General features: G+C 39.2%; 3 protein-coding genes across 4 annotated transcripts in view; 2 read left to right on the top strand and 1 right to left on the bottom strand.

The window, feature by feature from the left end:
• Nucleotides 1-357: 357 nt before the first annotated feature.
• Nucleotides 358-19,383, top strand: LOC114359319 (uncharacterized). Of its 2 annotated transcripts, none has more exons than XM_028313646.1 (2): nt 358-2,516; nt 18,633-19,383. In XM_028313646.1, exons 1-2 carry the CDS (start codon nt 1,353-1,355, stop codon nt 19,128-19,130), a joined length of 1,662 nt encoding a protein of 553 aa, XP_028169447.1. In that variant the 5' UTR covers nt 358-1,352; the 3' UTR covers nt 19,131-19,383. The 2 variants fall into 2 exon arrangements, with proteins under 2 accessions (XP_028169447.1, XP_028169449.1); XM_028313648.1 differs by having other exon boundaries at nt 358-2,523; nt 18,640-19,383.
• LOC114359320 (spodomicin-like) lies at nt 3,767-4,183 on the bottom strand. The gene has a single exon (XM_028313649.1). It carries the CDS (start codon nt 4,107-4,109, stop codon nt 3,918-3,920), a length of 192 nt encoding a protein of 63 aa, XP_028169450.1. The 5' UTR covers nt 4,110-4,183; the 3' UTR covers nt 3,767-3,917.
• A 2,333-nt stretch (nt 19,384-21,716) lies between the features above and the next one.
• vlc (disks large-associated protein 2) overlaps nt 21,717-27,922 on the top strand; it is a 33,818-nt gene continuing 27,612 nt past the window's right edge. Inside the window, exon 1 of the mRNA XM_028313645.1 lies at nt 21,717-21,739. Coding sequence (XP_028169446.1) covers nt 21,717-21,739 — 23 coding nt within the window. The remainder of the gene's footprint in view (nt 21,740-27,922) is intronic.

Raw genomic sequence — 27,922 nt, 5'->3', positions numbered from 1 at the left:
TCTTGTTCATCATCAGGTGAGACTTTGAGTTTCTTTCTTGATGGGGACTGGATCTTAGGAGAAGGTGGAAGTGGTGTTGTTCCAGAGGTTGATGCCGTTGGTTGATCTTTTCTCACATTGTCAAGCTCAATAAAGATACTCCCTGTACTATTACTTTCTAATTTCCTCCCGTCTAGATATTGTAGTATCTTCTTATTTAGGAAAGCTTTTACATGCTCATCAGTGGGCTTCTTTATTAACCCCCTTGGAAAAAGTACATTATGTTGAGTGAAACAAACAGAAGCTAGTTTGACACTGGTTTATTTTTTCTTAATAATTATGTAAATCTATGGTACAAAAAAGTATGTAAAAGGCTTATAAAAAAGGTGGTCGTGAACAGGTATGATGTGGTATCCCGCGGACGACACGTTAGGTTTTGATTTGTCACTAAAGCGGATCCCGGAATGTATTATTGAAGGAACCGAACGCCCGACGAAGCGTTTAATGCTAAAGGTAATTATGTCAATATTTGATGTCATAGGCTTTTTAGCTCCTTTCACCATCCAGGGCCGCATAATGCTACAAGATACTTGGCGACTACATACTACATGGGACGAACATATTCCCGACAGCATTTACGAGAAATGGCGTAAGTGGCTTGATTTATTAAAATCGGTTCATGCAATACGCATACCTAGATGCTATAAACAGTGTAGCAAAACATCGGTGACGGCGGCGAGTGACGGAGAAGCGACATCGATACCTGCGAGTGCGAGCGAGATGGACGACGCGCCGATCGACTCCACTGCTACGACACAGGCTACGGTAATACCTGTCCCGGTGACGTCATCGCTCCCCGCGCCCGCGCGCGCCACATAATGCTACGAGCGCCAAAGGCTTCGTAGCAGAGACTACGAGCCGCGGCCGCGCTACGACAGCAGCCGCATCCGATTATACTAACGAACAGCTACACATGTTTTGCGATGCTAGTACTAAAGCGATGTGTACTGTTGCATATTGGCGGTGGGAATTGAATGGTGTTATTCACGTTGCATTCATCGCAAGTAAGTGCAAAGTTATGCCTGTAAAACCTTTGACGATGCCCCGGGCCGAACTGCAAGCCGCCTTGTTAGCCGCTAGGTTGTCTAACACTATTGGAAAGGAACATGGAATAGCGCCCGCGCGTAGGTATTTTTGGTGCGACTCGACTACGGTTCTCCATTGGATTCGTAACAACGCGCACACGTACAAAGCGTTCGAAGCGAACCGCCTAGAGGCGAGATTGACGAGTTGACGCGTGCGGAGGACTGGAGGTATGTTATGTACTTACAAAATTAAACGTTGCAGATTTAGCCACTCGGGAGAACTTCGATATGGCATTGCAGGAGGAATGGTTTGCAGGGCCGAAATTTTTATACTGTGATGAGTCTGAGTGGCCTAATGATGTGATTCGGCCGAGCACAGTTGAACCGACGGTGACGTCAGAGTGCGTTGCAGTCTTGAAACACGTCTCGGTTGATCTGCCCGTACCAGACCCGGAACGATTTTCTTCCTGGCTTCGTTTGTTGCGGACTACGGCTACCGTGTTAAAATTTATAAATATCTGCAGAGGACGGTCCGGGCAGATCGACCGGGACCTAATGGAGTGTGCTGAGCGGTTGTTGATAAAACAATCGCAAAGCGATAGCTTTCCGGATGACTTGGCTGCGATCACGAATGAGAGGTCATTGCACCGCAGCAGCAGGTTACTTTCCTTGTCTCCCTATCTAGACGAACATGGCGTGCTCAGAGTCGGCGGTCGCATCGACGCCGCGGCGAACGTGAGCATGGAGGTGAAGAGACCGGTAATTCTAGATGGTCGACATCCCGTAGCCAGACTTATCGTACGTCACTACCACACGAGGGCGGCTCATGGTAATCAGGAGACTGTTGTGAACGAGTTAAGACAGCGTTACTGGCTGTTGCGGCTGAGACCTACCGTCAAGGCCGTAGTATCCAGGTGTATGCTGTGCAGGATTCGCAAGAGCAGGCCGCAGGCGCCACGGATGGGTGAGTTACCCAAAGCCCGAGTTGCGCAACACCAGCGACCTTTTTCACACTGTGGGCTGGACCTGTTTGGGCCGATGGAGGTTTCCATTGGCCGGCGACGGGAAAAGCGCTATGGTGTCCTATTTACCTGCCTCACGGTACGCGCAGTCCATATTGAACTGGTTTCCTCCCTCACGTCGGACTCGCTGATCATGGCGTTGCGTCGGATGGCGGCCAGGCGTGGCTGGCCTCTTCATCTCTACTCTGATAACGGTACTAACCTGAGGGGCGCCGACACGGAGTTGAAGCGATCGATGCTGCTTTTGGACACTGAAAAGTTAAGTAACGAGGGCATTAACAACGGGATGGAGTGGACTTTTATCCCTCCCGCCAGTCCCCATTGGGGTGGGGCGTGGGAGAGGCTCGTACGTAGCGTGAAGACATCGCTGAAAGTCATATTATCTGAGCGTGCACCACGGGAGGAAGTGTTGAGCACTCTGATGGCTGAGGTGGAAAATATTGTCAACAGCCGCCCCCTGATGCACGTGTCTGTCGAACCAGGGGACGTTGAGTCGCTTACCCCCAACCATTTTCTTCTCGGTACGTCTTCCAACTTACCTGTCATAGGAAAGTACGAGAACTCAGACCTGCACTTGCGCAAGCTTTGGCGTACGGCGCAACGACTGACTGACATGTACTGGCAGAGGTGGGTGAAGGAAATCCTGCCTGATCTCATCCCCCGGAGGAAATGGCGGGATGAAACGACATCAGTAAAGGTCGGGGACCTTGTTTTTCTGGCAGACCCCCAGTCTACGCGCAACACCTGGCCGAAGGGGGTGGTTACACATGTCTTCCCGGGCAAGGACGGGGTCATCGGGCTGGTCGAAGTGCGTACTGCGACCGGGAGGTTACGGCGGTCGGTGACCAACGTAGCACCTATCATCCTCAGTGATGAGTGCTGTGACAGCACTAGGGTGGGGGATGTTAGCGACGCGCCTAAAATTTAAACTAATTCGCGCCTAAGATTTAAATTCGATTGGTTCCGCTACCCGCCGCCCTGCGGCGCCACGTGCGAGGGGGGGCGGGCACGGCGGCGGGGAGGGGAAGGAGCGAACCGATTCTGGAAAAAATTGTTAGTCCTTTTTTGTCTGTCACTCTCAATGTAGGCTTACCATGTGACTCGTGTGCAATAAAAACAGTGCAGTTTGGAATAAGCAGTTTTTCATTTGTCATCGCGTCCCCTGGCCCCTACACAAGCAACAGGCTTCATTTGTTACTCATTAAGACTATCCTAAATTTTCGTCTTNTTTGTCTGTTACTCTCAATGTACTTAGCATGTGACTCGTGTGCAATAAAAACAGTGCAGTTTGGAATAAGCAGTTTTTCATTTGTCATCGCGTCCCCTGGCCCCTACACAAGCAACAATGTTAAAAGGTACGTAATATGACTGAGGAATATTTAAGAGGACAGGCAGATAATTATTAAAAGAAAGATTTTTAATCCAGTCAATGAATGCTCAAAACACAGTGTAAAGGGAAATGCTTAGAACACAATATTTGAGTTCGTGCGTTGGGAGGTTGAAGTTTTAATTTTTAACACATTCTTTTTCACTGTTGCTCAAAGGTCTGCCTCAAATCCTTCCAATTATTCAAGATAAGATTCCACTCTTTGTACCATCCCTTCCTCGTCTTCACGCCCACTTTTTTCTACGTCATTACGTGACAAGTTCTAGATCACACTTTACAATAAAAGAAAACGATCAAGACAAAATAAGTTTAATTTTGCCACAAATAAAAAAAACTTACAACTAACAATTTTAGACTCTAAACATTTCAAGATGCAGTCAGTGCTCTTTTCCTAGCAGTTGTGTCGTCGCGAGTATTTGTTTGCTTGGACGTGGTGCTGTGGTGTCAGTAGCAATACATCCCGCCACTACAGCTGCTCCATCCGCTGTGACCATGGGCCCTGCAGCACTCATCCTTCTCGGCGTCTATGCGGCTGCAGACCTGGTCGCAGGGCCCGACGCGGACGGCGGCCTCCGTCACCACCATCAAGGCGAAGGCGACGAGCAGCAGCATCAGGGCAGTCTTCATGGCGGCCATTTTGTTTATTTTGAAGTCAGGAGAAACGATTCCACAGAGATGAAGATTCGATGTGTGAAGTCTTCGGTTGAATCTTTCCTATTTATACAGACTCAAGAGGATAATTAACTTGCCAGATCTGAACTGGTTTTTCTAAACGTGAGTTTAANGGAAGGAGCGAACCGATTGTGGAAAAAATTGTCAGTCCTTGTTTGTCTGTCACTCTCAATGTACATAGTATGTGATTTGTGTGCAATTAAAAACAGTGCAGTTTGAAATAAGCAGTTTTCATTTGTCATCGCGTCCCCTGGCCCCTACACAAGCAACAGTTACCGTAATCGGGGCTCAGATGTTCGCAGATTCGCTGAGTCATCTACGACTTAACAAGATATTTGATTATTATTTAGTTGTGCTAAGTAAATAGAGAGAAAACAGAAAGGCGCTGGACGCAGGCCGCTACCAACCGGGCAACATGGAAAGCATTGGGGGAAACATATTATGTTCAGCAGTGGACGTCCTATGGCTGAGATGATGATGATAAAGTAAATAGATAGAATATAGTAGAGACAAGCGCTGCTTTGTTTCTTTTGCTCTTTGATCTTTGAAAATGGCCTAAATAAAAAGTTTTACATTTTTATCAAACAATTGATCTCACGTGAGTATTATTAGTTTTAGTTTACAAAGTTGGTAAGTATGACTAAATCTTGACGCGTGGGCGCGACCGGTGGTGCAAGTATTGCAAAACCCATATTTTTGACTACCCACACAAACGGCCTAATCTAAGTAGGTAGGTTTTTTGTTAATCTCAATTGACCAGTTACAAATCTGAATTTGTTACGTATTTGGACAAGATTACTTTTTGTAATTAAATGATTTGTAATCCTTTTATAGGAGAGAGATTAATTCTGTCTGATAAGTTTTTTTGTCCAAAGACTTGATGGGAATCGAATTTAATCATTATGTTAATGAAAATGGCGGGCATTAGCCTTTGGCATATCAATAAAACGCTGTTTCCACTTAGGCATTGTTTTCTTGTTTACTTATTCTTGTGTATGAAAATATCATTTTAATTTTTTTTTAGCCAATGGGGATGTTGCCTGGGTCAAAAAGCAAGAGTTTTAATTAGTCCGTCAGTTAACTTATCAAAAAATACTCTACACGTATTTTTCACTTTTTCAAACTAATGAAAATTTAAAGAGATAAAGACGGGATTTTCCAAAATTCAACCCCGAAGGAGGTAAAACGGGGTCCACGGGTACTTAGTCGCGGGCGGCCGCTAGTTATTATTAGTTTAGTTACTGAAATATTTATTTTTGTAATATCGGCAGACCACAATTTCTTCATGCAAATGCAGTACAACGACCCAAGTAAACAAACGGTTACCGCCATTTTCATGTGACATGTAGAGCCTAACAAATAACTATGTAGCAAGTGATTTCCCCGTTTTCTATGAAAAACTTGTAATTACAAACGATTGTACGACATAGCAAATTACAGAGTTGCCGTACTGTAATTCTGTAATCATATGTTATTATTACGGTGTTTAAGATAATGTTTTGTTGGCTCGTGAAATGCCCCTTTCTTTGTAAGCCTCTTGATTTTTATTACTTTGATTGGTGTAATCAAATTCTTATTCAATATCTTTCTCATTTCTGCTAAGAATTGATTGGGTACTCTACTAAATACGGGACTGTTCCCACGTCTCGTTCCCACCGCTGCAACTCCTGTGTAGCCAGGATATACAGCTTGACCGCCAACAACCCAACCAGTGAGGGTCAAGTTTGCCCCGGGGAAAGCTAAACTGTCATTGGACCAACAACAAAACTAATCAGAAGAACTATAGTAAATACCTAAATGTATTTTATTTCGGGTTAATTAAGTTTAAGGTTATGGTAAATTAGCCGGTAGAGTTAATTAGGACCACCCCCACTCTTCCCGTGGATGTCGTGAGAGGCGACTAAGGGACAAATACGCGAGCATCAGGCCTCCCCAACCCGTCTGGCCAGCGTGGGGAGTGTAGGCCAAATCCTCCATTTGCCTCTGGTCAATTAGAGGGTCGTGCTCCTGGAGTGGAGACGAAATGACCTGATGATGATAAGTTATCTTTCTGGTGTCATTTCTGTCTTTTTTGTGGTAGTTTGCGACTTAAATCCGGTTAGAATGTAGCAAATCATTGATACAAAATCAATGATCTAGCTTCACTTTCATTTCAATTTTGTATTACTTAATTCACTTTCTATATCTATTATCACTTAAATGACATTAGTCGATTTTGAATTATCAGTTTTGTCCATTTTTATTGACTTAGATAAACGCCCGTATTCACAAACGATGCTTGCTGAAGTGACGCAGCAAATCGAACGCACAGCGTTGAATAGAGCTCTGTGATTGGTTCGTGTGTCATCCTGTGCGTCCACGCGCTGTAGTACGCGCTCATAGTAGTATTTGTGAATACGGGCGTGTATCTATTATAACTTAAATGACATTAGACGTTTTTGGATTATCAGTTTTGTCCATTTTTATTGACTTAGATAAAGATTTTACATTATTGTGTTGTCGTAACACTCATAACGTAACCTAGAAGGCTACTAGTAGGGTATAAGTTACATCTTACCCCATATTTTCTTAATCCTCGCACTCTATTTACTCCTCAAGAATGTGTAACCGGTGAAGTGTAAACTAGGGCTTGGAACTCAGGAATCTTTGCATCATTAAGGTTTCCATATATTACGTTATCAGTACACTTCTTGATGAAATAGGTCTTTCTGTATCTACGAAATTACCAAATTGTATTGAGATTCTGTAAGACATAAAACGTAAATAAAAAAAATGAGTAGCGAGACCTTTTTTTTCGGAAACGGATGGATGCTATTTAGGACGACTTCTGAAAAATAACTTGAACACAATTTTTAACAAAACCTAGATACTAAACATAAATTAGAATGGCTAAACTCTAATACTGGATAACTCGAATTATTACCTCATGAATATTAAAGAAAAAGTAGACATTTGGTAAAGATTAGACCTATTCGATTATATCCTTAGCACAAAAAACCGTTTCAATACGTACAGCCCCATCAATAAAAGGGCATACAGAAGTAAGTAAATATGACATAGCAATCTCCAGAAACAATCTACAATGTCATTCAACCATAGTAAGACCAACATCTGACGATCGAACTACATTACAGCAGCCAGAACAATGAGTATGACATAACTGTGTAATGGCCCATTATACAAACTTCCGGCTATTGAAAGAATTATAATTACTGACCCTAGAGCTACTCATTATGGCGTACGAGAGAAGATATGACCATTAATCATCAGTTAAAATGGGGCTGAGAACGTTTCTATGTTATTTGCATTCATTATTCGAAGTTTTATGTTCTAAATGAAAAGTGGGTCTATTTATTATTTGAGTAATTCGATGTCTAAAATGGTTTGCACAATGATTACATTTATGTAAATATGGATTATAATAAATTACTCGTATATCTTTAACTTTACACAGATAAGCATTGTAAGATCTAACTAGTAAGATTTTCCCTAATATAAATTACACACAACTTGTGTTAATTAAAATAAATAAACATCTAAATTACCAACATGACACATGTCATGTCGAAAATATCTTGTCCGTAATTGAAATAACAGCCAATAAAAAGTAACAGGATATAAAAAGCATGTGTACCGCGTACTGTCGGACTATTTCCCTCAGCACGTGCCATCACAACATAGAACATAAACAATTGTACCATGAGAGCGTCTGGCTCAATCCCCCCTTCCCACCACCATGATACAAACGTTACTACAGCTCTAGCGTATAATTCCACATCACTAACTATCCATCGACGAGCGACTATGCGTTCCACGCTCGTTCACTGACTTTAGAAAAGCGTTGGACCATGTAGCACTCGATTGATCCCCAACTATAGACATAACGGAACGTAGATCGCCCGTCAATTCAATACCACGTCATACAGTCGCACCGCCCACGGAAGGTAGACGTGCGCTTGCGTTTAAAACCGAAGTGAAATTAGGCGTCCCACAAGGCTCCTTATTTGGACCACAGTTTCTTATCAAGCTTTGAGTATCCGGCAAATGCAGTGATTGTGCGACGTGTGATCGAATTGAATCGAGTGAAATTAATAAGAAAATCTCATACGTCACTTTCGTTAGTGAAATCAGCTGGGTTCTGAGACCCATAGTTTTTGTACTGATAATTTTATGAGACATTTAAAAGTTCAATCACATCTTGGAAAGTAAAAAAGTAGAAATGAGTTTATGATCCGAGCAGCGTCTACGAAAGTTTAAGATGCATGAAATATGTAAGTAACCCAATGTGCTTTTATCTCAAATCTAAGTTTAAAACTTATTGTTCAAACGCTTTAGTGTGAAGTTATCGTCGTAAATTCGTTCTTGGTTTCAGTTTATCGCCTTGTAAACCAAGACAAATTACTAAAGAAAAAAGTAAGTGGGACGGCTATTCAAATCAACGAAAATAAACTTTATTCGTGTGACAATAAAGCTCGGATCCAACTGACGAATTGTACTGATGAATCATTGCAAGAAATGGTCAATGCATTCAAAGTTGTTAGTGAAATTTCTAGCGTTCTCCGAGTGTAAACAAATTGAATCCGTTTCGAAGATTATGATTTGTAATTAGAAATTCATAAACATACTTTAGCTTCTACCTGTGGCGTTGCCCGCGTGAATTTTGAGCTAAGAAAGTCTAATCATTAACCGACTTCAAAAAAAGCTGAGTTTATATTATTATGTTCGACTGAATGTATCTTTTTTTTTAAAATCAGTGTTAGTCCCGGGTTTAACTTTTTTGTAATAAGACCTATAGTGTTAGCTATTCTGAAACATAAATTCTAATGCAATAATCTGTTTTTTTTTCAACTGTGATTGGATTGACAATATTCCCCGTTTTTGCAACATTTTTCTTTACTGCTCCGCACCTATTGGCTGTAGAGTGATGTTATATAGCCTAAAGCCTTCCTCGATAAATGGGCTATCCAACACAAAAATATTTTTCAAATCGGACCAGTAGTTCTTGAGATTAGCGCGTTCAAACAAACATTCTTCAGCTTTATCTATACTAATATTATAAATGCGAAAGTAACTCTGTCTGCCTGCCTGTCTGACCGATTTTGATGAAATTTGGCATAGAGATAATTTGAGTCCCGGGAAAGGACATAGGATAGTTTTTATCCCGGTTCTTGAAACAGGGACGCGCGCGATAAAGTTTTTCTGTGACAGACAAAATTCCACGCGGGCGAAGCCGCGGGCGGAAAGCTAGTTATAAAATAATGCGAAAGTAACTCTGTCTGCCTGCCTGTCTGTCTGTCTCTCTTTCACGCCTAAACCACTGAACCGATTTTGATGAAATTTGGCATAGAGATAATTTGAATCCCGGGAAAGGACATAGGATAGTTTTTATCCCGGTTTTTGAAACAGGGACGCGCGCGAAAAAGTTTTTCTGTGACAGACAAAATTCCACGCGGGCGAAGCCGCGGGCGGAAAGCTAGTGTTAGTATATTATAGTATATTTTATGTAGATAGGCCGTATACTTGTATGACTTCGATTGTAATGTGATTATGAGTGTGAATGACTCGAGCAACAGGTTCTAAGTCGGTCCCGGGCTTTCCATACATTATTCCTATTCATGTTGTTTATTTTTACTACTTTGCAATAAAATTTCCTATCTTGAGGCATATTTTAAAACTCTGAAGGAAAAAAGATGATTTTGTCATACTAATAAGGATTTTAAAGAGTAAGGATTTGCATTTTTGTATGTTGTTTAACGCGAACGGACCAACTCAAAAACTACTGGACAGATTTTAAAAAGTGTTTAATAATTGAGTATCTGTATATTTGATTGGTTTTTGATGTTTTCTTCAAGATTTGTAAAAAAAAACGATTTCTGTGACAAAAAAAATCCCCTAAGTTTTGGAAATAGTAAATCTTTTTCTTGAATTGATTTTGCTTTCTTTTTACATCAGTGAAAAGTTTTATTAATTACCTACATTGCTTTCAACAAGTTTCAACTTAATAAAAAATAAAACCTATATACATACTTACTTAATAATGAATAACTAATAACACGTACGATAATACATTAAAAATAATTATCATGCCAATTTGTTACACGTTATTGCCTAAAATGTAAGAAGTTTATTGGCCAATATTTAATAGCTTCGATATCGTCTATCTCATCGGAATCTAATATAAAACAGCTCCAATTATGAATGCAATAAAATGTCGATTGTGTTTTGAAGCTTAAAACCAGTTTTCGTGTTTAGTTTTTAGGGTTCCGTATCCAAATTAGTCTCTTACTAAAGCTTATTTATGATGTGTGGTCATGCTTTAGGAACTTTCGGCTGCGGAACTCGTCTCACTAATGTCGCTAAGGAAACAAAACAGACAGAAGAATATTGAGATTGAGAACCGCCTTTTTACCCGACTGCGCCAGAAGGAGGGTTATTTTTTTCGCATTCGGTTAATTAATACGTAATCAGTAATCACGGAAGAAGTTGCTAAACTAGGGTTTAGTAAATCAATAAAAAGATTTCCTGTTTAAAAGCCGATAAAACGCTACAAGCATGTTTTTTGCCGAACTTTCGGCACCTTCCTTCAGCAAATATTTGACTACCCTATCTGTAATAATTTGTATGATATAATCACAGGGGTATCTTTTGAATCGTAAACGTAAAGTACCTACGCGGAAATTTTCATTTAGAAAGTTCCAAATAAAAGGGAAGCTAAAGAAAGAATCGTGTGCAAAAAAAAATATGAACATCTTGTAGTACGGAATCCTTCGTTCGTAAACCTGCCTGAATCGAACTTGACTCTTATTTTATAACACCACTAATCGCTAAACTGCAGAGTTCTTGGGAACCAGAACGTCCTACTTCGCAGTAAATGCAATGGATTTTTTGTTGTGGAGACCATTTTGTCAAATTAACTGTTTATGTCATTTTAACTGTTATAATAACTAGCTGTGCCCGGACTTCGTACACGTGAAAACACTTTGTTTGTTTTTTTTTTCGTTTTTAAAAACAATTTTTATGGATGCTCCGCTCCTACTCGTATTAGGGCTGATTTTTCAATCGTCAGTTATCTTTTATCTGAAGAATAAACTTGTCATTTTGACATATTTCTCATACTGAAACTGTCATGTGCCAAACTTATTCTTCAGTTAAAAGTTATCCGACGATTGAAAAATCAGCCCTTAGTCGTAGAGTGATGTTATTTATAATTAACTAGCTTTTGCCCGCGGCTTCACCCGCGTGAAATTTAGTTTGTTACAGATCGTCATAAATTATAGTCTATATGTTATTCTAGGTTATAAACAATAATTCTGTAAAGTTTCATCAAAATCCGTTCAGTAGTTTTTGCGTGACAGAGTAACAAACATCCAGACATCCAAACTTTCGCATTTATAATATTAGTAGGATTATAGCCTATTAAATTCCTCGATATAATTATGGGGTGTCCAACTCAAAATATTTTTTGAAATCGGTCCAGTAGTTCCTGAGATTCAAGCGCGTTAAAAAAAACTAACTCTAGTAAAATATAGAGTTTTAATCTGAATGAATATTGGTGTACCACAGTGGGGGCTCCCGATGTCTACCGACGGAAATCCACTCAGTCAGGAGCACCTAAAGAACCACTGTATCAAAAATGAGCCTTCTATACCAAAGTGGAGGGGTTCTTGCACTAAATTCCCTACTAAATGGTGTCACAATGCATTCGAGCCTTAATCTGGTGAGATTGTTATAATAATATGTATTGTATATTGTCATCTATAATTAATTATTCTTCCTTCGCACTTGGAGGCGCCAAAAATGTCATCAAACATACTCGTACTTCCCCTATCTCATATTTCCTAAACCATCGTTTGTATTCCATGAACACACACCATAAAGCTATGGCGGTGTAATTGCAAAGATATTCTTTATCTATTGATTTTAGATAAAAATGTTCGTCGCTGACACGTTCAGTATATTGTCGTTAAATATTGGAAACTTTTGTGCTTGAAAAGCTTTTGTTTGAACAAGTAACTTTGTTTTTTACCTACGTATTTACGCCTAAATTTCATAATCATTGATGAGAGATAAGATTCGTTAAAGCGAAAAAAACTATTCCTCTAATCAGAAAAGGCATGTTTGAACCATTATTAATTTAAACTAATTTTAATAAAATTTTACACTTGACATCAATAAATTTTACTTAGGCTGAGTTGCACCACTTTCTTCAACCGTAACTGTAACCTTAACCGGCGTTTTTATATGGAGTTTGACAGAATTTTGACGTTTTTTATAATTAAAGTAAGACACCCCCACTCGGGCGATGACGGAACGCCACGAAGGTTTTAGTGGGTATACCCCGTTCTTTTCAGGACAGAGGAGCGCCTTTTTCAGGGTGCCGGGAATCCCATCACACACCACCATGTCCCCCGGCAGCGGTGACGGTGCGCAAAGCATTTCCTCGGCGACAAAGAAAAAACCCAGCCTTAATTTCTCAGGATTTTCTCATCTCATTGTGAAAATGATAAAAAAATCTATGCCAAAATTATTTCTACATTCGACCCAAAAATCTATTGCATTCGTAGGCTAAGAAATTGCATTAAAATCTCGTGTATTCGTCGTGTGCTTATGTCATCTGTAGGAACGGCAGCCATGTTTGGTTTTCGTAATACTTTCTAGGTTAGTCAAACGAATTGATTTAGCAATTCAATTCAAAAGTCAGTTTAGTTTCTAGGTCTTAAGGTTCAAATTGCAAATAGTGACTTCGAAGGATAGCTTTAAAATTAGCATAACAGTGTTTTGTTTACAAAAGTTTAGTAAGGCTGGGTTGCACTATCTTACTTTAACTTTAACAGACGTCAAAAATCTGTCAAACTCCATACAAAAAGCACCGGTTATCGTTATAGTTACGGTCAAAGTTAGGTGGTGCAACTCGGCCTAAGTTGCTTATTTATTGTGACCATAGAGAATGGTAATATCCTTTTTAAAAAGACAGTTGACTCGTTCTCGTTTTACATTTTTATAAACGGTAATTTTGAGTTAAAATAATGAAACTCAAGGAGCTTTGCCTGTTATTGTATTACTGAGAAGGGTACAAGAAAGTTTACGGGACTATTCCCACCACTCGTTCCCACCGCTGCAACTCCTGTGTAGCCAGGATCTACAGCTTGACCGCCACAAACCCAACCAGTGAAGGTCAAGTTTGTCCCGGGGGACAGTTAAACTGTCATTATAAACCCGCAACGAAATTAATCAGAAAAACATAGGAGGAGTTCGAAGTTAAGGTTCGGCTTCCCTCCAGTGCAAAGCGGATGACCGGAGACAAAACAAAGGTTTAAAGTAATCTTTAAATACAAGAATGTTTGTAAACTTCCGTCTCTAGTCCAAGCATCCAAGGTTTGTCCAATACCGATTGCCACATTGGCTCCAACCTCCAAGAATATACAAATATGGCAGAAAAGTAGAAGATACCGACTCAAAAAATTTGGAGCAATGTTTTCTGCTTCCTTCGACTTAATGAATAGGTAGATAGAGGAATTCGTACACATACTACATTAGCTTTTACTTGTATCAGTACATTTGATCAGAAAGTGCCTCATGCATAATGTATCTGTAGCAGCCGAGGGTCCACAAAAAACAGCTGTTTCCCGCGCTTTCGTTCGACTTTCCTTGTCTGTGGTGATGAACGAGAGTTGCCATTTGAAAAAAGTGACATGTGTCTATGCTTCGACCAGTCGTTAGACTAGGTAGCTCAACAAGTTATACGAATACTCCAGAATACATATTTTTATAAAATTTGGATACTCTTAGAATTTGGTTTCTATTCCCGATTTTAGGAAATTTTGAATTCAAACTTCAGTGTTGCTATTTAAATCCCACAGATCATAAAAGAAATTTCTATGTTCTGTGTTAAAATCCTATCTGTGAACCGTTTTCTTAACTTGATAGGATGTTCTTTTATTTTAAAACATTCCTTATTTCTCACTAGAGAGATAACCCTAAACTTTCAGTCACATTTTGCGAATGACCTCTCGCAGAGTTAAGAATTTTAATGGATTCGTATGCAAATTATAATTTTAATTATGTAGAATATTAACAAACACATAGTAATTCACTGGGATATCTTAATTTCATTGCAATAGGTGCTACTTTGCCACAAATATGTATAGCTAATGTGTTGCCGACACATTCATTTGTTTGTCATGAATTCACGATAGACTACAGCTATTAAATGCATGCCTTTACCCTTAACTCCCTTGAGTCATGATGAATGAGATCCAATCACGCCATTATGACGTATTGGCGTGCAAGCCACTGTATGAATTGCATACCTACGTTTGCTAGTACATATTTCGTACTTATAAACACAATTGTTTCAAGTATTACAACTAGGTACTTAATCTGTGGCATTACGCGCGCTACAGCTGCGGGGTCAAAGAACTTTTGACGCAGACATTTTTTATGGAGGTCCAACCATTTTTCAAGATGGCGATTTAAAAACTCACAAGCTTTTGGCATAAAAAATCAGTTTGTTTCGTTGTCCTTTTAGGTTTCTAAATAAATAAACTAAAAGGACAACGCGCGCGAGATAAAAGCTGGACGTTCAGTTAAAACTGATGACTAAGTTAAAAAATTTGAAAAGGTTGAAAGACCGAAATCCTAGGGAAATCGGAGGGAAAAATCTCGTAGTAAAAGTTCTCAATGTTTTTAAAACTTGCATTGTTAAGCTGTCAGTCACAAAAATAATCAATAAGAAGTAACAACCTAAACTATCTTATCCCACCAAAAAAAAAAATATATCGACCATTATAATAACGCTTACAAACCCACATAATGATTTATTTATCAACCAAGTCCAAAGGTCAGAACATCTTGGACATCACCTCTTTCCATCACTCTTACCACCATCCGAGACGAGTGAAAAGGACAGATAAATCGAATCTAAATCGATTCTCGTTACGTCCGTAAATGCGTGACTAATCAAATAAATCAGTCAATTGCCCAAAATAGAATTATCGTTCGTTTCTACAATTACCAATTTGTACGAATCACCGTGGCTGGGGGTCGACTTGGTTTTTGATGGGGTTTGAACTCTAATAATGCTTAGTTAGCTTAAAGTTATACACCGTCTCTAATCCCAAAGGTTTACTGGAGAAAAATTCTATGTATTGCATTTTCTTTTTGTATATTCATCAATATGCAAATAACTTTAAATACACAGAACACCTAATTTATTTAAGTTAATTAATTTATTAAAAACTTACAGGGTCAAACTTCTTCAAAAACATAATATAAGGCTGAGTTGCACCACCTACCTACCTAAATTTAACCGTTTACCGTGACTCTAGCAATAACCAGTGTTTTTTTACGGAGTTTGACAGACTCTTGACGTTTGTTAAAGTTAAAGTAAGATGATGCAACCCAGCCTAAGTGTCCCATGCTTCCGAAGAAAAATGAGATCGTTAAAGTAAAAAATAGTTTAGAACCTTAATGGATTTGTATCGTACTTAGCTAAACATATTATTTTTACAAATAATGTCGTCAATCGTCTAAAAGTTTGTGGTTAACGCTATTTAGAACTTTGCTTGGACACTACAAGTACTTAGGTGGGTATTTCAAAGACAAAGGAATCGTCTTTCCAACTATGTTATTTCTCATTTGCGCCAAACGGTATCTGAAGTACTGGTACAGACAGACAGATTTAATAAATGCTTTATTGTTGACACAAAAGGAGAAGAGTCAGTTGCTCCAATGGCTTCTTCCCGTGTGAAATAAAATTTTAACCTATGTCTACTATTGTTACGTCGTGACAAAGAAAAGCATCCGTGTTTTTCGGAGATTTTGTCACGCGTACTGGCTAGACGTGTATTTTTTTTAAATCCAGGAACCGTTGGCCTCAACCCACTAAAAACCTGGGGTGTTCCCTCTGGATCTGCCGCATAGTGGTCGGTGGTACTAGAAACGACCAAGGCGCCTTCCGCGGACGTCCCGCCCTACACGGCGGGATCTACCACGCCCCCACCCCTCAATGTGGGGCTGACAGAATTAGCCGGAACCACCATAATTAGGTCCTCTTAATGTCACCCCTGCAGCCCTGTACGTGTTGTATAGCTCATTCTCCTGCTCTTTTTCAATCTTTCGTCTCCCGGTTCGCAATGGATGGAAGTTGATTGTTTTCTTTTGACTTAAGTCTTTGCAGTTTTAACAGTAGTTCTCGCTGGTCCTACTGCACAGTGCACACCCTTGCTCGGCTATCGGCCAGATAACTCAAATTCTAACACAGAATCATTCACCTGCCGCGGCCGGTCAGTCACGAATCACGACCGCGGTCAACGACACCACTCTTGCGCAACTATTGTTTATGGTAATCATAGCTTTTCGCGGCACTTTTCTTCATGTAATGCTGGCCGGTAACGGAATTTACTACGTTTAAAATTGGTGGGAACTTTTTGACGTTTACAAAATTGTGTTCGGTTTTTAAAGTTTGCATTTCAATTCATTCTTCAATGAGGTTTACAAAGACTGTAGCTCTCCTTCGTAGGTTACATAGATAAAGCTTGTACGATTTCGATGGAAATAAAATCCTATAAAGCAAATAGCAAAAATCATAAGGAATTTAATTACAATACTTGTTGTGTGCGGTCCACCAATGGATTGTTGTCTACAGTACAAAACGTTAGATTTTATGGACTGCTGAAAACTGTTTTTGCGACATGATAAATAAGTGAACATCGTAACATGATTAATGGCCATTTCCTTCGAAAAAACTTAATCGAATAAAAGCAAAAACATTGCATGCAAATACATATAAACTCAATCACGACATCTGGCGGATGTGGAAAGCAGAATTTAACGCTCACTTTAACTAATCGCTCGATTATAACAGCCAATAAGGAATCGATTGTTACGATTTTTATCGATTACGTAAAACTCTCGTGGGTGCACTTCCGATACATTACATACCGTGGTGATTTTATTACTGAAAAGATTCGATTTCTATCATTCGATCTGTTACAGAAACCTAATGCGTGTCTCTTTAACGACTGTCTGGACAAATGATTCACATATCGGATTGCAAAACTTTAGTAGAGAGTTCGAATTCATCTGGGGGCAATATTTTGTATGATAAGCACGAGCATTAGATGATTTTTTTATCCACAACGAGGAAGCTCTTGGCCTGCATCTCATCTGATGGAAAGTGATGATCAGGTCTAAGGTGGAAGCGAGCTTCACCCAGAATCCTCAACCACAGAGGAACTGGCTATCTTACCTCTAACTAACTGCTGGAACATAACAATGCTGCTAACATTGTTGTTATGGCGACAGACTTATTTACTTATGTATTGTTGCCAGCCGATTTTCGATAGACGACGTGCCTATTATTGGCTCCGTGCACGATTACAGCGCCAACTAGCGTCCACAACTTTGTGGGCTCTGTCACATTGACATTATGGAGCCTAGCTGTGTGTCGAGGAGAAGGTAGGTGCAGGTAGATGAGTGAAACTCAGAGTCCAGATTTGAAGTGATTATTTATTTACAAAATGCGCTATATTTATAGTACACAGAAAGGAGACAGAAACATTGGTTGTCGCACACGACATGAAAATATTAAAACTTTCAGTGCGTTCCCGCGCGCGCACCATAGAGGAGGCGGGACAGCGATATCTGTCCTCTCGCGCGTAGGTTACATCCACGGAGCTCCCGCGGTGGGTGTGCGAGCGAGACAGCCTCTCGGACCTCTAGGCCGGAGGTTATAAATATAAGCGGCCTCTTCGCGGCCAATCTCGCAGTACGGTGGCTGACACGATGCGACTCCCACAACATTTAGGTCGTATATTTGTGAAAAAATATCGAAATGAAAAAATAACAAATATTTTCAACTAATAAATTGTTGTGATACCACGATTTGGGTGGAAAAAAGGTTTTGAAATCATTTTGGTCATTCAAATCAAATGAGGTAAGTCCAAAAAGTGTGTTTAATTTTGATTGTGTCAGGGTTTGTTTACTTCATTTATAGTTGTAGTTTTACAGTAAAACAAAAAGAAAAAGCTACTTTAACGGTTTCATTATATAACAGTAAATATATTTAAATGTTTCTGTATCGCTAGTAATAAATTAAATATCGTTTTCAGATCGAAATGAGTATCGTTTTGAAGACCGGGTTTGTGAGAGTTACAATATCAAATTCCAACCACAAACCGTATTTAAAGGAAAGTTGTTGGTATTGGCTGGACAAGTCCGAGATGTAGAAGAATTAAGAACAAAACAAGGGCAGAGTTCAATAATTCACGCTCTCATCATAAGGCAAACATCTGTGCACAACAACTACTGTGACTCATTTTTGTACTACCACGTTGTATAGTTTAGTTATTTCCAAATTGTAAACGGCTATTAAAACAGCCCTATCGAAATACAGTCCACTCTTTTATTTAAGTTCCCAGTAGGACCCTTTTCATGCGATTAATTAATGATATTAAAATGGAAGTGTTGAGCACTCTGATGGCTGAGGTGGAAAATATTGTCAACAGCCGCCCCCTGATGCACGTGTCTGTCGAACCAGGGGACGTTGAGTCGCTTACCCCCAACCATTTTCTTCTCGGTACGTCTTCCAACTTACCTGTCATAGGAAAGTACGAGAACTCAGACCTGCACTTGCGCAAGCTTTGGCGTACGGCGCAACGACTGACTGACATGTACTGGCAGAGGTGGGTGAAGGAAATCCTGCCTGATCTCATCCCCCGGAGGAAATGGCGGGATGAAACGACATCAGTAAAGGTCGGGGACCTTGTTTTTCTGGCAGACCCCCAGTCTACGCGCAACACCTGGCCGAAGGGGGTGGTTACACATGTCTTCCCGGGCAAGGACGGGGTCATCAGGCTGGTCGAAGTGCGTACTGCGACCGGGAGGTTACGGCGGTCGGTGGCCAACGTAGCACCTATCATCCTCAGTGATGAGTGCTGTGACAGCACTAGGGTGGGGGATGTTAGCGACGCGCCTAAAATTTAAACTAATTCGCGCCTAAGATTTAAATTCGTTTGGTTCCGCTACCCGCCGCCCTGCGGCGCCACGTGCGAGGGGGGGCGGGCACGGCGGCGGGGAGGGGAAGGAGCGAACCGATTGTGCAAAAATTTGTCAGTCCTTTTTTGTCTGTCACTCTCAGTGTACTTAGCATGTGACTCGTGTGCAATAAAAACAGTGCAGTTTGGAATAAGCAGTTTTTCATTTGTCATCGCGTCCCCTGGCCCCTACACAAGCAACATATACTATTGACATTGTAAACCGGACGGGAACGATTTTTTAATTTACACCTTGAGTGACCTTCAAATACAAAGTCTTTTATTTGAAGATATTGTTAAATATAGGTACCTAATTGATAAAATTTTGAAGATGGTGACAAATTCATTTGAGTTGTTAATTGCAATAAAACAGCACTCAAAAAGTTCCCAATGCTTTATGTTTGAACATTATACACATTATCATAATGCTTATTGTCAAAGTCGTAAAATTCAGATGTCTTTGCAAGAATTTCACTAATTTGCATTTTAAGTCAGCGCTGGTTTAACTGGCTCTTAAGATACAGAAATATCCCTAAATACTGAGAGATAAGGGCTGGCTAAATTGCAGACCTACTTTTAGAAAATAAGTAAGTAAGTACCTACTTAAACTTTACAAAACTGACAGTTGTTAATCAACTGTTATTTATTAACTACTAGCTTTCCGCCCGCGGCTTCGCCCGCGTGGAATTTTGTCTGTCACAGAAAAACAATATCGCGCGCGTATTTGCTCACCGTTTAGACCTACCCTGGACTACGACAAACATTTTAAAATCAAAATCAGCTCAATCGGCCCAGCCATTCTCGAGTTTTAATAAGACTAACGAACATCAATTCATTTTTATTTATACAGGGTGTTAGGTAAATGGGTATATGAGCCGACACTAGCCCATGTTAACATGGGCATATAAATGGTATGGTGAAGTCAGAAAATTGATATCATCATTAATTTTTTTTAAATTTTCATACAAAATAGATTTTATAAAATCCGATTTGTATGAAAATTAAAATAATTAAATTTAAGATATCAATTTTCTGACTTCACCATACCATTTATATGCCCATGTTAACATGGGCTAGTGTCGGCTCATATACCCATTTACCAAACACCCTGTATAAATAAAAATGAATTGATGTTCGTTAGTCTTATTAAAACTCGAGAATGGCTGGGCCGATTGAGCTGATTTTGATTTTAAAATGTTTGTCGTAGTCCAGGGTAGGTCTAAACGGTGAGCAAATACGCGCGCGATATTGTTTTTCTGTGACAGACAAAATTCCACGCGGGCGAAGCCGCGGGCGGAAAGCTAGTAGTTAATAAATAACAGTTGATTAACAACTGTCAGTTTTGTAAAGTTTAAGTAGGTACTTACTTACTTATTTTCTAAAAGTAGGTCTGCAATTTAGCCAGCCCTTATCTCTCAGTATTTAGGGATATTTCTGTATCTTAAGAGCCAGTTAAACCAGCGCTGACTTAAAATGCAAATTAGTGAAATTCTTGCAAAGACATCTGAATTTTACGACTTTGACAATAAGCATTATGATAATGTGTATAATGTTCAAACATAAAGCATTGGGAACTTTTTGAGTGCTGTTTTATTGCAATTAACAACTCANTATCAAATTCCAACCACAAACCGTATTTAAAGGAAAGTTGTTGGTATTGGCTGGACAAGTCCGAGATGTAGAAGAATTAAGAACAAAACAAGGGCAGAGTTCAATAATTCACGCTCTCATCATAAGGCAAACATCTGTGCACAACAACTACTGTGACTCATTTTTGTACTACCACGTTGTATAGTTTAGTTATTTCCAAATTGTAAACGGCTATTAAAACAGCCCTATCGAAATACAGTCCACTCTTTTATTTAAGTTCCCAGTAGGACCCTTTTCATGCGATTAATTAATGATATTAAAATGTATTATGTAGAATCGCTTTGCCATTGACAGATACATCTGATGACAGAGCTAACATTATTTCTACTTTTGACCACCATGAGCGCTGCGATAGATTATGTCCCCCCCACCTAGTATTTTTACGTAATAACGTAAATTACGTACGATTATAACGTAAATAGATGTTATGTTTATTAACCTGTTAAACTGCTTGTGTCTATTGGGGGAGGACACTGTCGTCCATACTAGGTAGGTACAGGCAAATGCCTATTTTGGAAGACAGAAGATTCACTCAAAATTGTAACACTTTTTTCTTGCAATAAAGATATGATAATTATATTGCAATAAGATAGGTATTATATGTATTATGTAAAATATGTGTAAACCTTCGACTAAATCGTTATGTATCAACCTATGGTTTTAGGAGAAAAACACAGAATTTTACTAAGTTGAAGAGAAGTTAGCAGGCACTGCTGCATTTCTTGTAATGTGCTTAGCTAAGTTATTGTCTTATAGTAGCATATTAATAAAGGAATATTAATTATAGAAGATAAGTCACTAAGGTATTTTTTGATGAACTGGATGGAGTTGGAAAACAATTTAATCTTTTTGTGGCACTTTAATACAGCTGTCGTTAATTTCGACAATGCGTGTTGATGTCTCCCCATTGTAAGTTCCCAACACTAGCGTCCCGTTGCCGTTGGTTAGACATGGACAAATTGCTCTATCGCACGCTAAAGTAGACTGTTGATGGACAGACATGGATCTATCACAGAATAAATGGACCCAGTAAGTCCCAAAACACTGGTTTGTTGGGCCAGACCTTATCTACAGGGTGTTAGGTAAATGGGTATATGAGCCGAGACTAGCCCATGTTAACATACTCATATAAATACTATAGTGGTGTCAGAAAGTGGATATCGTAATATTTAATAAATAATATTTTCCCATACAAAACTAAATAAATAATTATTATTTTAATTTTTGGACAGCCCTACGATCGCGCAACTCCCTCCTAGGTCAAACGTGGTCAAACGGTATTTCATTCACAAATTTTGACGCGAGTCGGCACCGCCCACTTTTATTATTACTTTTGAACCAATTATTCACTTACCTCTTTTTATTGACTCTGCAAGCAATCTAAGATATTCAGGGGGTAACACTTCACTCTAATTCACAAAACGAATCGCAACACATTATCACATCCATCCACTCACTTATTTACCTTCCCACGCTTTCAAGTGACCGGGTAGGTAGGTACTTGTAGTGAAATCCTATTTTCAAGAACGGGATCTCCGGGTCTCCCTTCGGTGGTATGGTGGTGTCGATTCACCCACCCGCGAAAACATTATGACACAAGGTATCGTGGAACGGAAGGTCTCCCGGACATAAATCGTTCATCACACTAAAGAAAACACAAAGTCCTATTGCACCAACACCACTCAACACCATAATGTCATTGTATTACTTAGCTATTTGAATATCTAATTATCCAGAACGTCGAAAATCAAAACATCGCAACAAACTGATCAAATAATAATGTAAACAAATAAACATGGTCGCATGGCGCATGCGCGGTGCAACTAGTGCGAGGTCATTATTTTTTCCATAAATTCGGTAATCGATATTGATATTACAAAAAATCGATTGAAATATCAAATTGTTTGAAACCCATCTGACTAATTAATAGGAATGTCTTAAAATCAATTATCGAATAATTGATAGATCCTACCTACCTGAAATCGCTCATACTATCGATTGGTCTAAATCAGATAGAAGATATTGAAAAAAAAAAACTAACAACACAGTTTTATTTGGTAAATTAAGAAAACCGTAATCTGCCATGCTTTTGGAAATGTTTTAGCTAAATTTAATTTGCGATAAACGCTGTTATTTTTCTTAGAAAATAATTAATATGATATTTTACTAACGATAGTATGAGTGATTGGGTGGCCCTTCGATAGGCTATTGATAGACAATCAGCAAGATTACTGACCAACTAGATTGTAATTACGGCACTGTAATTACGACACTTTGACCCCAGAGACGACTTGACCTTCATTAGTCAATCATGAAATGAAAACTTAACCCCAACCACATGTCGTCTCCATTAATGATTGGAAATTAATTAATGGCACCTGAATTTATTATTTGTACAAAAAAAAATCCTTCAACGATTTATTATTGAACAAGAGAAAAATCTTAATCGATTTTTTGCCTTCAATGTCACTTCCCTACTCCTGCGCCGCGATGATCTTCCAACTCTTTCTTGCAAGTGAAAGCCGCCGTGCGATACGTCTTGCGTCTCACTCTCGCTACCCTGCGCCGCGATGATCTTCCGACTCTTTCTTGCAAGTGAAAGCCGCCGTGCGATACGTCTTGCGTCTCACTCGCACTACACGTGCCGGTTCCATTGTAAGACCTTTCGTTGACCTTCAAAGATTAAACAGTGCGTTGGGCACATTTCTTTAATGCCTAAGGTTTTTTTTTCAATGGTGTCTTATTTTTAGTTAAGGTATTTTTAGTACACAATATCGTGATTTACGATGATAAAATTTAGATGATTACCTACAATTTCTCATTTTCCTTAATCAAAGTTATCAAGTTTAAAGATTCGTTCCTTCATACATTTCAGCCGAATGACGTCCACAATGAACGGTCCTGATTATTCAGTTTATTTGAATAAGTAAGTTACAGTCAATGAAGTAAAATAATTCTTGACCACTTTGTTTACTTTTACTTATCCAAAATCCAAATCGAATCAAATAAGGTAAGGGAGTATTTGACTTGTGCTAAATCTTTTTAGATGGACTGATTTTCCTGGGGGATTGCTTAAGGTTTTTGCCTCTCAGAGACAAACTTTTAGGCAGAAAATTATAATGAATTCTGTCATTTGTTTTATCTACGCTAGTTTGTCGTACTATTAATTTTCAGGGGTGTCACGACGCAATTTGGCGACAAAAACTGAATCAGCTGATTACTCAATAATGGTACCTTTCCCAGACTTTCTGACACCACTATAGTATTTATATGACTATGTTAACATGGGCTGGTCTCGGCTCATATACCCATTTACCTAACACCCTGTATACTACTATTATAAATGCGAAAGTAACTCTGTCTGTCTGTCTGTCTCTCTTTCACGCCTAAACCACTGAACCGATTTTGATGAAATTTGGCATAGAGATAGTTTGAGTCCCGGGAAAGGATAGTTTTTAACCCGGGTTTTGAAACAGGGACGCGTGCGATAAAGTTTTTCTGTGACAGACAAAATTCCACGCGGGCGAAGCCGCGGGCGGAAAGCTAGTCAGCGAATATTCCTGGCATTTACGTCATCATATTAAAATGTCATCATCCTAAAGAACGCTGGACAAAGGCCTGCTCCAAGGATTTCCATAACGACCGGTCCGCTGCCCGCATCCAGGTGCTTCCGTCGAACTTAACTTCCAACTCCTCCTATGTTGTTCTGATTAATTTCGTTCCAAGTCCAATTATAGTTTAACTTTCCCCCGGGACAAACTTGACCTTCACTGGTTGGGTTTTTGTTGGCGGTCAAGCTGCAGATCCTGGCTACACAAGAGTTGCAGCGGTGGGCACGAGAGGTGGGAATAGTCCCGTATCCAGATGCTTCCCGCGATCCTTGAACTTCGGTGCACTGAATGGCGAGGCTTACCATTGCGTTTCATCATCATCCCAAATTGATGATGACTCTTTTATAATGCGAACAGCAGAATATAGGGACTGGAATTCATTGCCTGCTGCTGTCTTTCCCGAAGACTATAATCCGGGCCTTTTCAAGACGAGAGTACGGCGAATAGGCACTTACAGGGCATGTACCATCCTAGACTGCATCCCACTTAACATCAGGTGCGATTGTGGTCAAATATCTGCCTTGTTATGCATAAAAAAAATTACATCAACATCTTCAGTGTGGAGAAAAATCATCGAATAACGATTGATGTTGTACGAAGACTGGCTTCCAATATTTGATCAATGCACCAACTTAGGTCCCTAAATGTAAAGTTGACTTCAACATATTACTACATATTGGACCAAATAGAATCTCAAAGAAAGTCTACTGCACGTATCTGTATTAGAAACAGCAGACAATGGATCTAGTCTGAAATAGATCTGCTAATTGATGGTCGCAAATGAGAGATGGGGTTACATGGAATTCCTTTTTAAATTGAAAGAAAGTGCCTTTAAAGAAAGTTGTCACAGTGAAAGTTTAGTATTACCAGCTTTTACTATGTCTGATTTATTTGTCTACTTTGGAAGAAAAGTATAAGAGATTTTGTGACTAAAGCTGGCTCAAATTGACTAAATTCAGGTGTGAATTACAAGTAATAAAAGCAATTTACAGAACATAAATGGCTTGCCAAGCAAGCATGCAATGTAATGTAATTCAACATCATTTGCGTATATTATAGTTGAAGATGGAGTAAAAGAGATCTCGATTCTCGAATAGAGACCGACCCGTTTGGCGAACGTAATGCAGAGCGATAAAGGGAGGGAAAAAGAGGTCAGCTGCGTCCTCCTGAAAATTTTATATATTTTCCTTACGTTTCACCCTGGACCTAGGCTAGTAGGTACACTCGTGGCCCTCCTACTTGGTGTGTCAACTGATAGCTCAAAAATAATAGCTGTATTAGCTAGAATAAAAGCTTGTCAGATCATTCCATGCAGTAGACTCCATAGGATATTCTCGGTCGCCTCAATATCTCCTTGCCTTCTTGTCATGATGCCCTTGATCCTGATATTCATACAATCCTGACTCCTAATGAGTGTAGTCACGCCATCGTTTCCGTATAACCAACGATATGACCGTTACAGGGTTATAAATACTGTAGATACGCTCTCGTGGGAAGTCAATGTGGGAGATTATAAGTAGACAAGATCATATAAGTACGTCAATTTTTCCAATCCAACAATAATTAATTAGTAAAGATGTAAGTTATGATAAGCTTGTACTATGATTACTAGCTAACGGATAAGCATAGTGTGTTGAATTGATAATAAATAAATTGTTTTATTCACATGAATTATGTACTTACCTCTATCACAATCTAAGCAAAGCTATTATAAACAATATGATATGAGTAGCTTCTAAATAAAATTACCTATGCATTGAAATATATTCTGTCAGATTCTTTTATGTTGAACCTGCTGATATTATCTAAACTATGTTGATTGGTTTTATGAAAGGGGGCCCCTAGGGAAGTGGTAAAAATGTTACAGTTAAAATTTCGAAATCCCTTCGCTCCAGCTTTTTTTTTGTAGATGCTTCGCTCCGTGAAGCGATTTCGATTTTCGATCTACAACTGTCACGTCTTGCCACATGTCTAGGAGGCATGAGATTGTAATAATTTCCTTATGTTATAGTGCCTAATGGTTAACTTCATCTAGAATTACGGTCTATTCAAAGCCAGGTGATTTAAGTGGAATAGACCAGATTTACCTATTTATAGAAAAGGTTTTATGCCACAAAATAGGGAAGAAACATTCAACTCGTTCATAGTACAGCCTGACACACCCTTGCCACTGCCTTGCCACATTGGTGCCTTTTTATAGTCGTGCACACGCAATATTTTGTTTTTGTTGAATCGCAATTGAAATTAGTTGAGAAGGGTTGCTATCCTACTCTAAAAACTTCGAATTCTGCTATTCTTCTGATTAATTTCGTTGCGGGTCCAATGACAGTTTAACTTTCCCCCGGGACAAACATGGCCTTCACTTGTTGGGTTTTTATTGGCGATCAAGCTGTAAATCCTGGCTACACAGGAGTTACAGCTGTGGGAACGAGAGATGGGAATAGTCCCGTACTAAAAAACCTACAAACAAGACTCACATACAGATACACCTGTGTAATACCTGTGTACCTACACTATCCTACTTAATACCTCTTGGTCCCAACATCAGAAAAAGAGTAGACCTACTAGGATCATGGGAAAGGAAATCCAGTTATTATTGAGATCGCACAGGGAAGTGTCTAGGGCCACTGGGAATGCGATAGGAGTGCCGTTTTATGGTCGTGGTACGAGTAATGCACTTAATACTGAAGTAGAAGATCTACTTTGTATGGAAACGTAAAATCTTTTCAATTTGATCCCCTATGTTAAAGAAAAAATTTCTTTAGTTCTTCAGACTACTGTACCTCAACTTACAAATCCTTTTAAAAAATACGCGACTTTTCTCTGTATTTATCCAACTCAGTAGGCTTACTGTGTCAATCTGTGTTGTTGTTACAGTTCAAGTCAATAAAGATTAATCAACCACATGCCAGTTTAGGCAATGGATTAAATGGCAGCGTGGTAGGTAGGAAATTTAATTTTGCTAACATTTATTTTTTGTTTCGTTTAATATTCCGTTTGGGAAAATGCAAAGGCGTGCAGCCAAAGGGATTTTGCAAAAATTAGGACGTGATTAGGATGTTCTTTTTAAATCGTTTAAGTTCAAGGTTTAAACATCGAATTCTGAAAAACATTTACGAATGTTGTTCGTTACATTAATTTAATAACTTTTTAGGTGTTTTAATTTGTTTATGTATAGCCTGACCAGGAACATAAAAACCCTCGCCATGTTGCGGAAAACTAATGGTACTAATTTCTTTTAATGGCAACAGTAACTGAAAACTTCATTGACATGTCACCATGCATGTCAGTCTATTGTTGTCAAAGTGTAAACAAACTTTATTTTAAATGTGTGCAATTGATTTCGTGAATTAAATTGCTAAAATATTTTTATAGTCGTGAAAGAAAAGTGGTTCACGATGTGTTAATGTATTTGTCGAAGAGAAATACTAAGGGTTCGGACAATATTTTCATTGAATAATGTTTCCGACAAAGGTTGTCA

Source organism: Ostrinia furnacalis, unplaced genomic scaffold (assembly GCF_004193835.3).
Source record: "Ostrinia furnacalis isolate ACB-3 unplaced genomic scaffold, ASM419383v2 OfSCF4314, whole genome shotgun sequence".
NCBI classification, from domain to species: Eukaryota; Metazoa; Arthropoda; class Insecta; order Lepidoptera; family Crambidae; genus Ostrinia; species Ostrinia furnacalis.
This window is presented reverse-complemented; position numbering and strand designations above follow the sequence as displayed.

Bases quoted from the DNA above. Each gene is read 5' to 3' on its own strand.
- LOC114359319 (XM_028313646.1), top strand. From the start codon at position 1,353: ATGGCATTGCAGGAGGAATGGTTTGCAGGGCCGAAATTTTTATACTGT. The intron at 2,517-18,632 runs GTGGAAAATATT...CTGATGGCTGAG, and splicing joins TGAGCACTCTGATGGCTGAG to GTGGAAAATATTGTCAACAG.
- LOC114359320 (XM_028313649.1), bottom strand. From the start codon at position 4,109: ATGGCCGCCATGAAGACTGCCCTGATGCTGCTGCTCGTCGCCTTCGCC.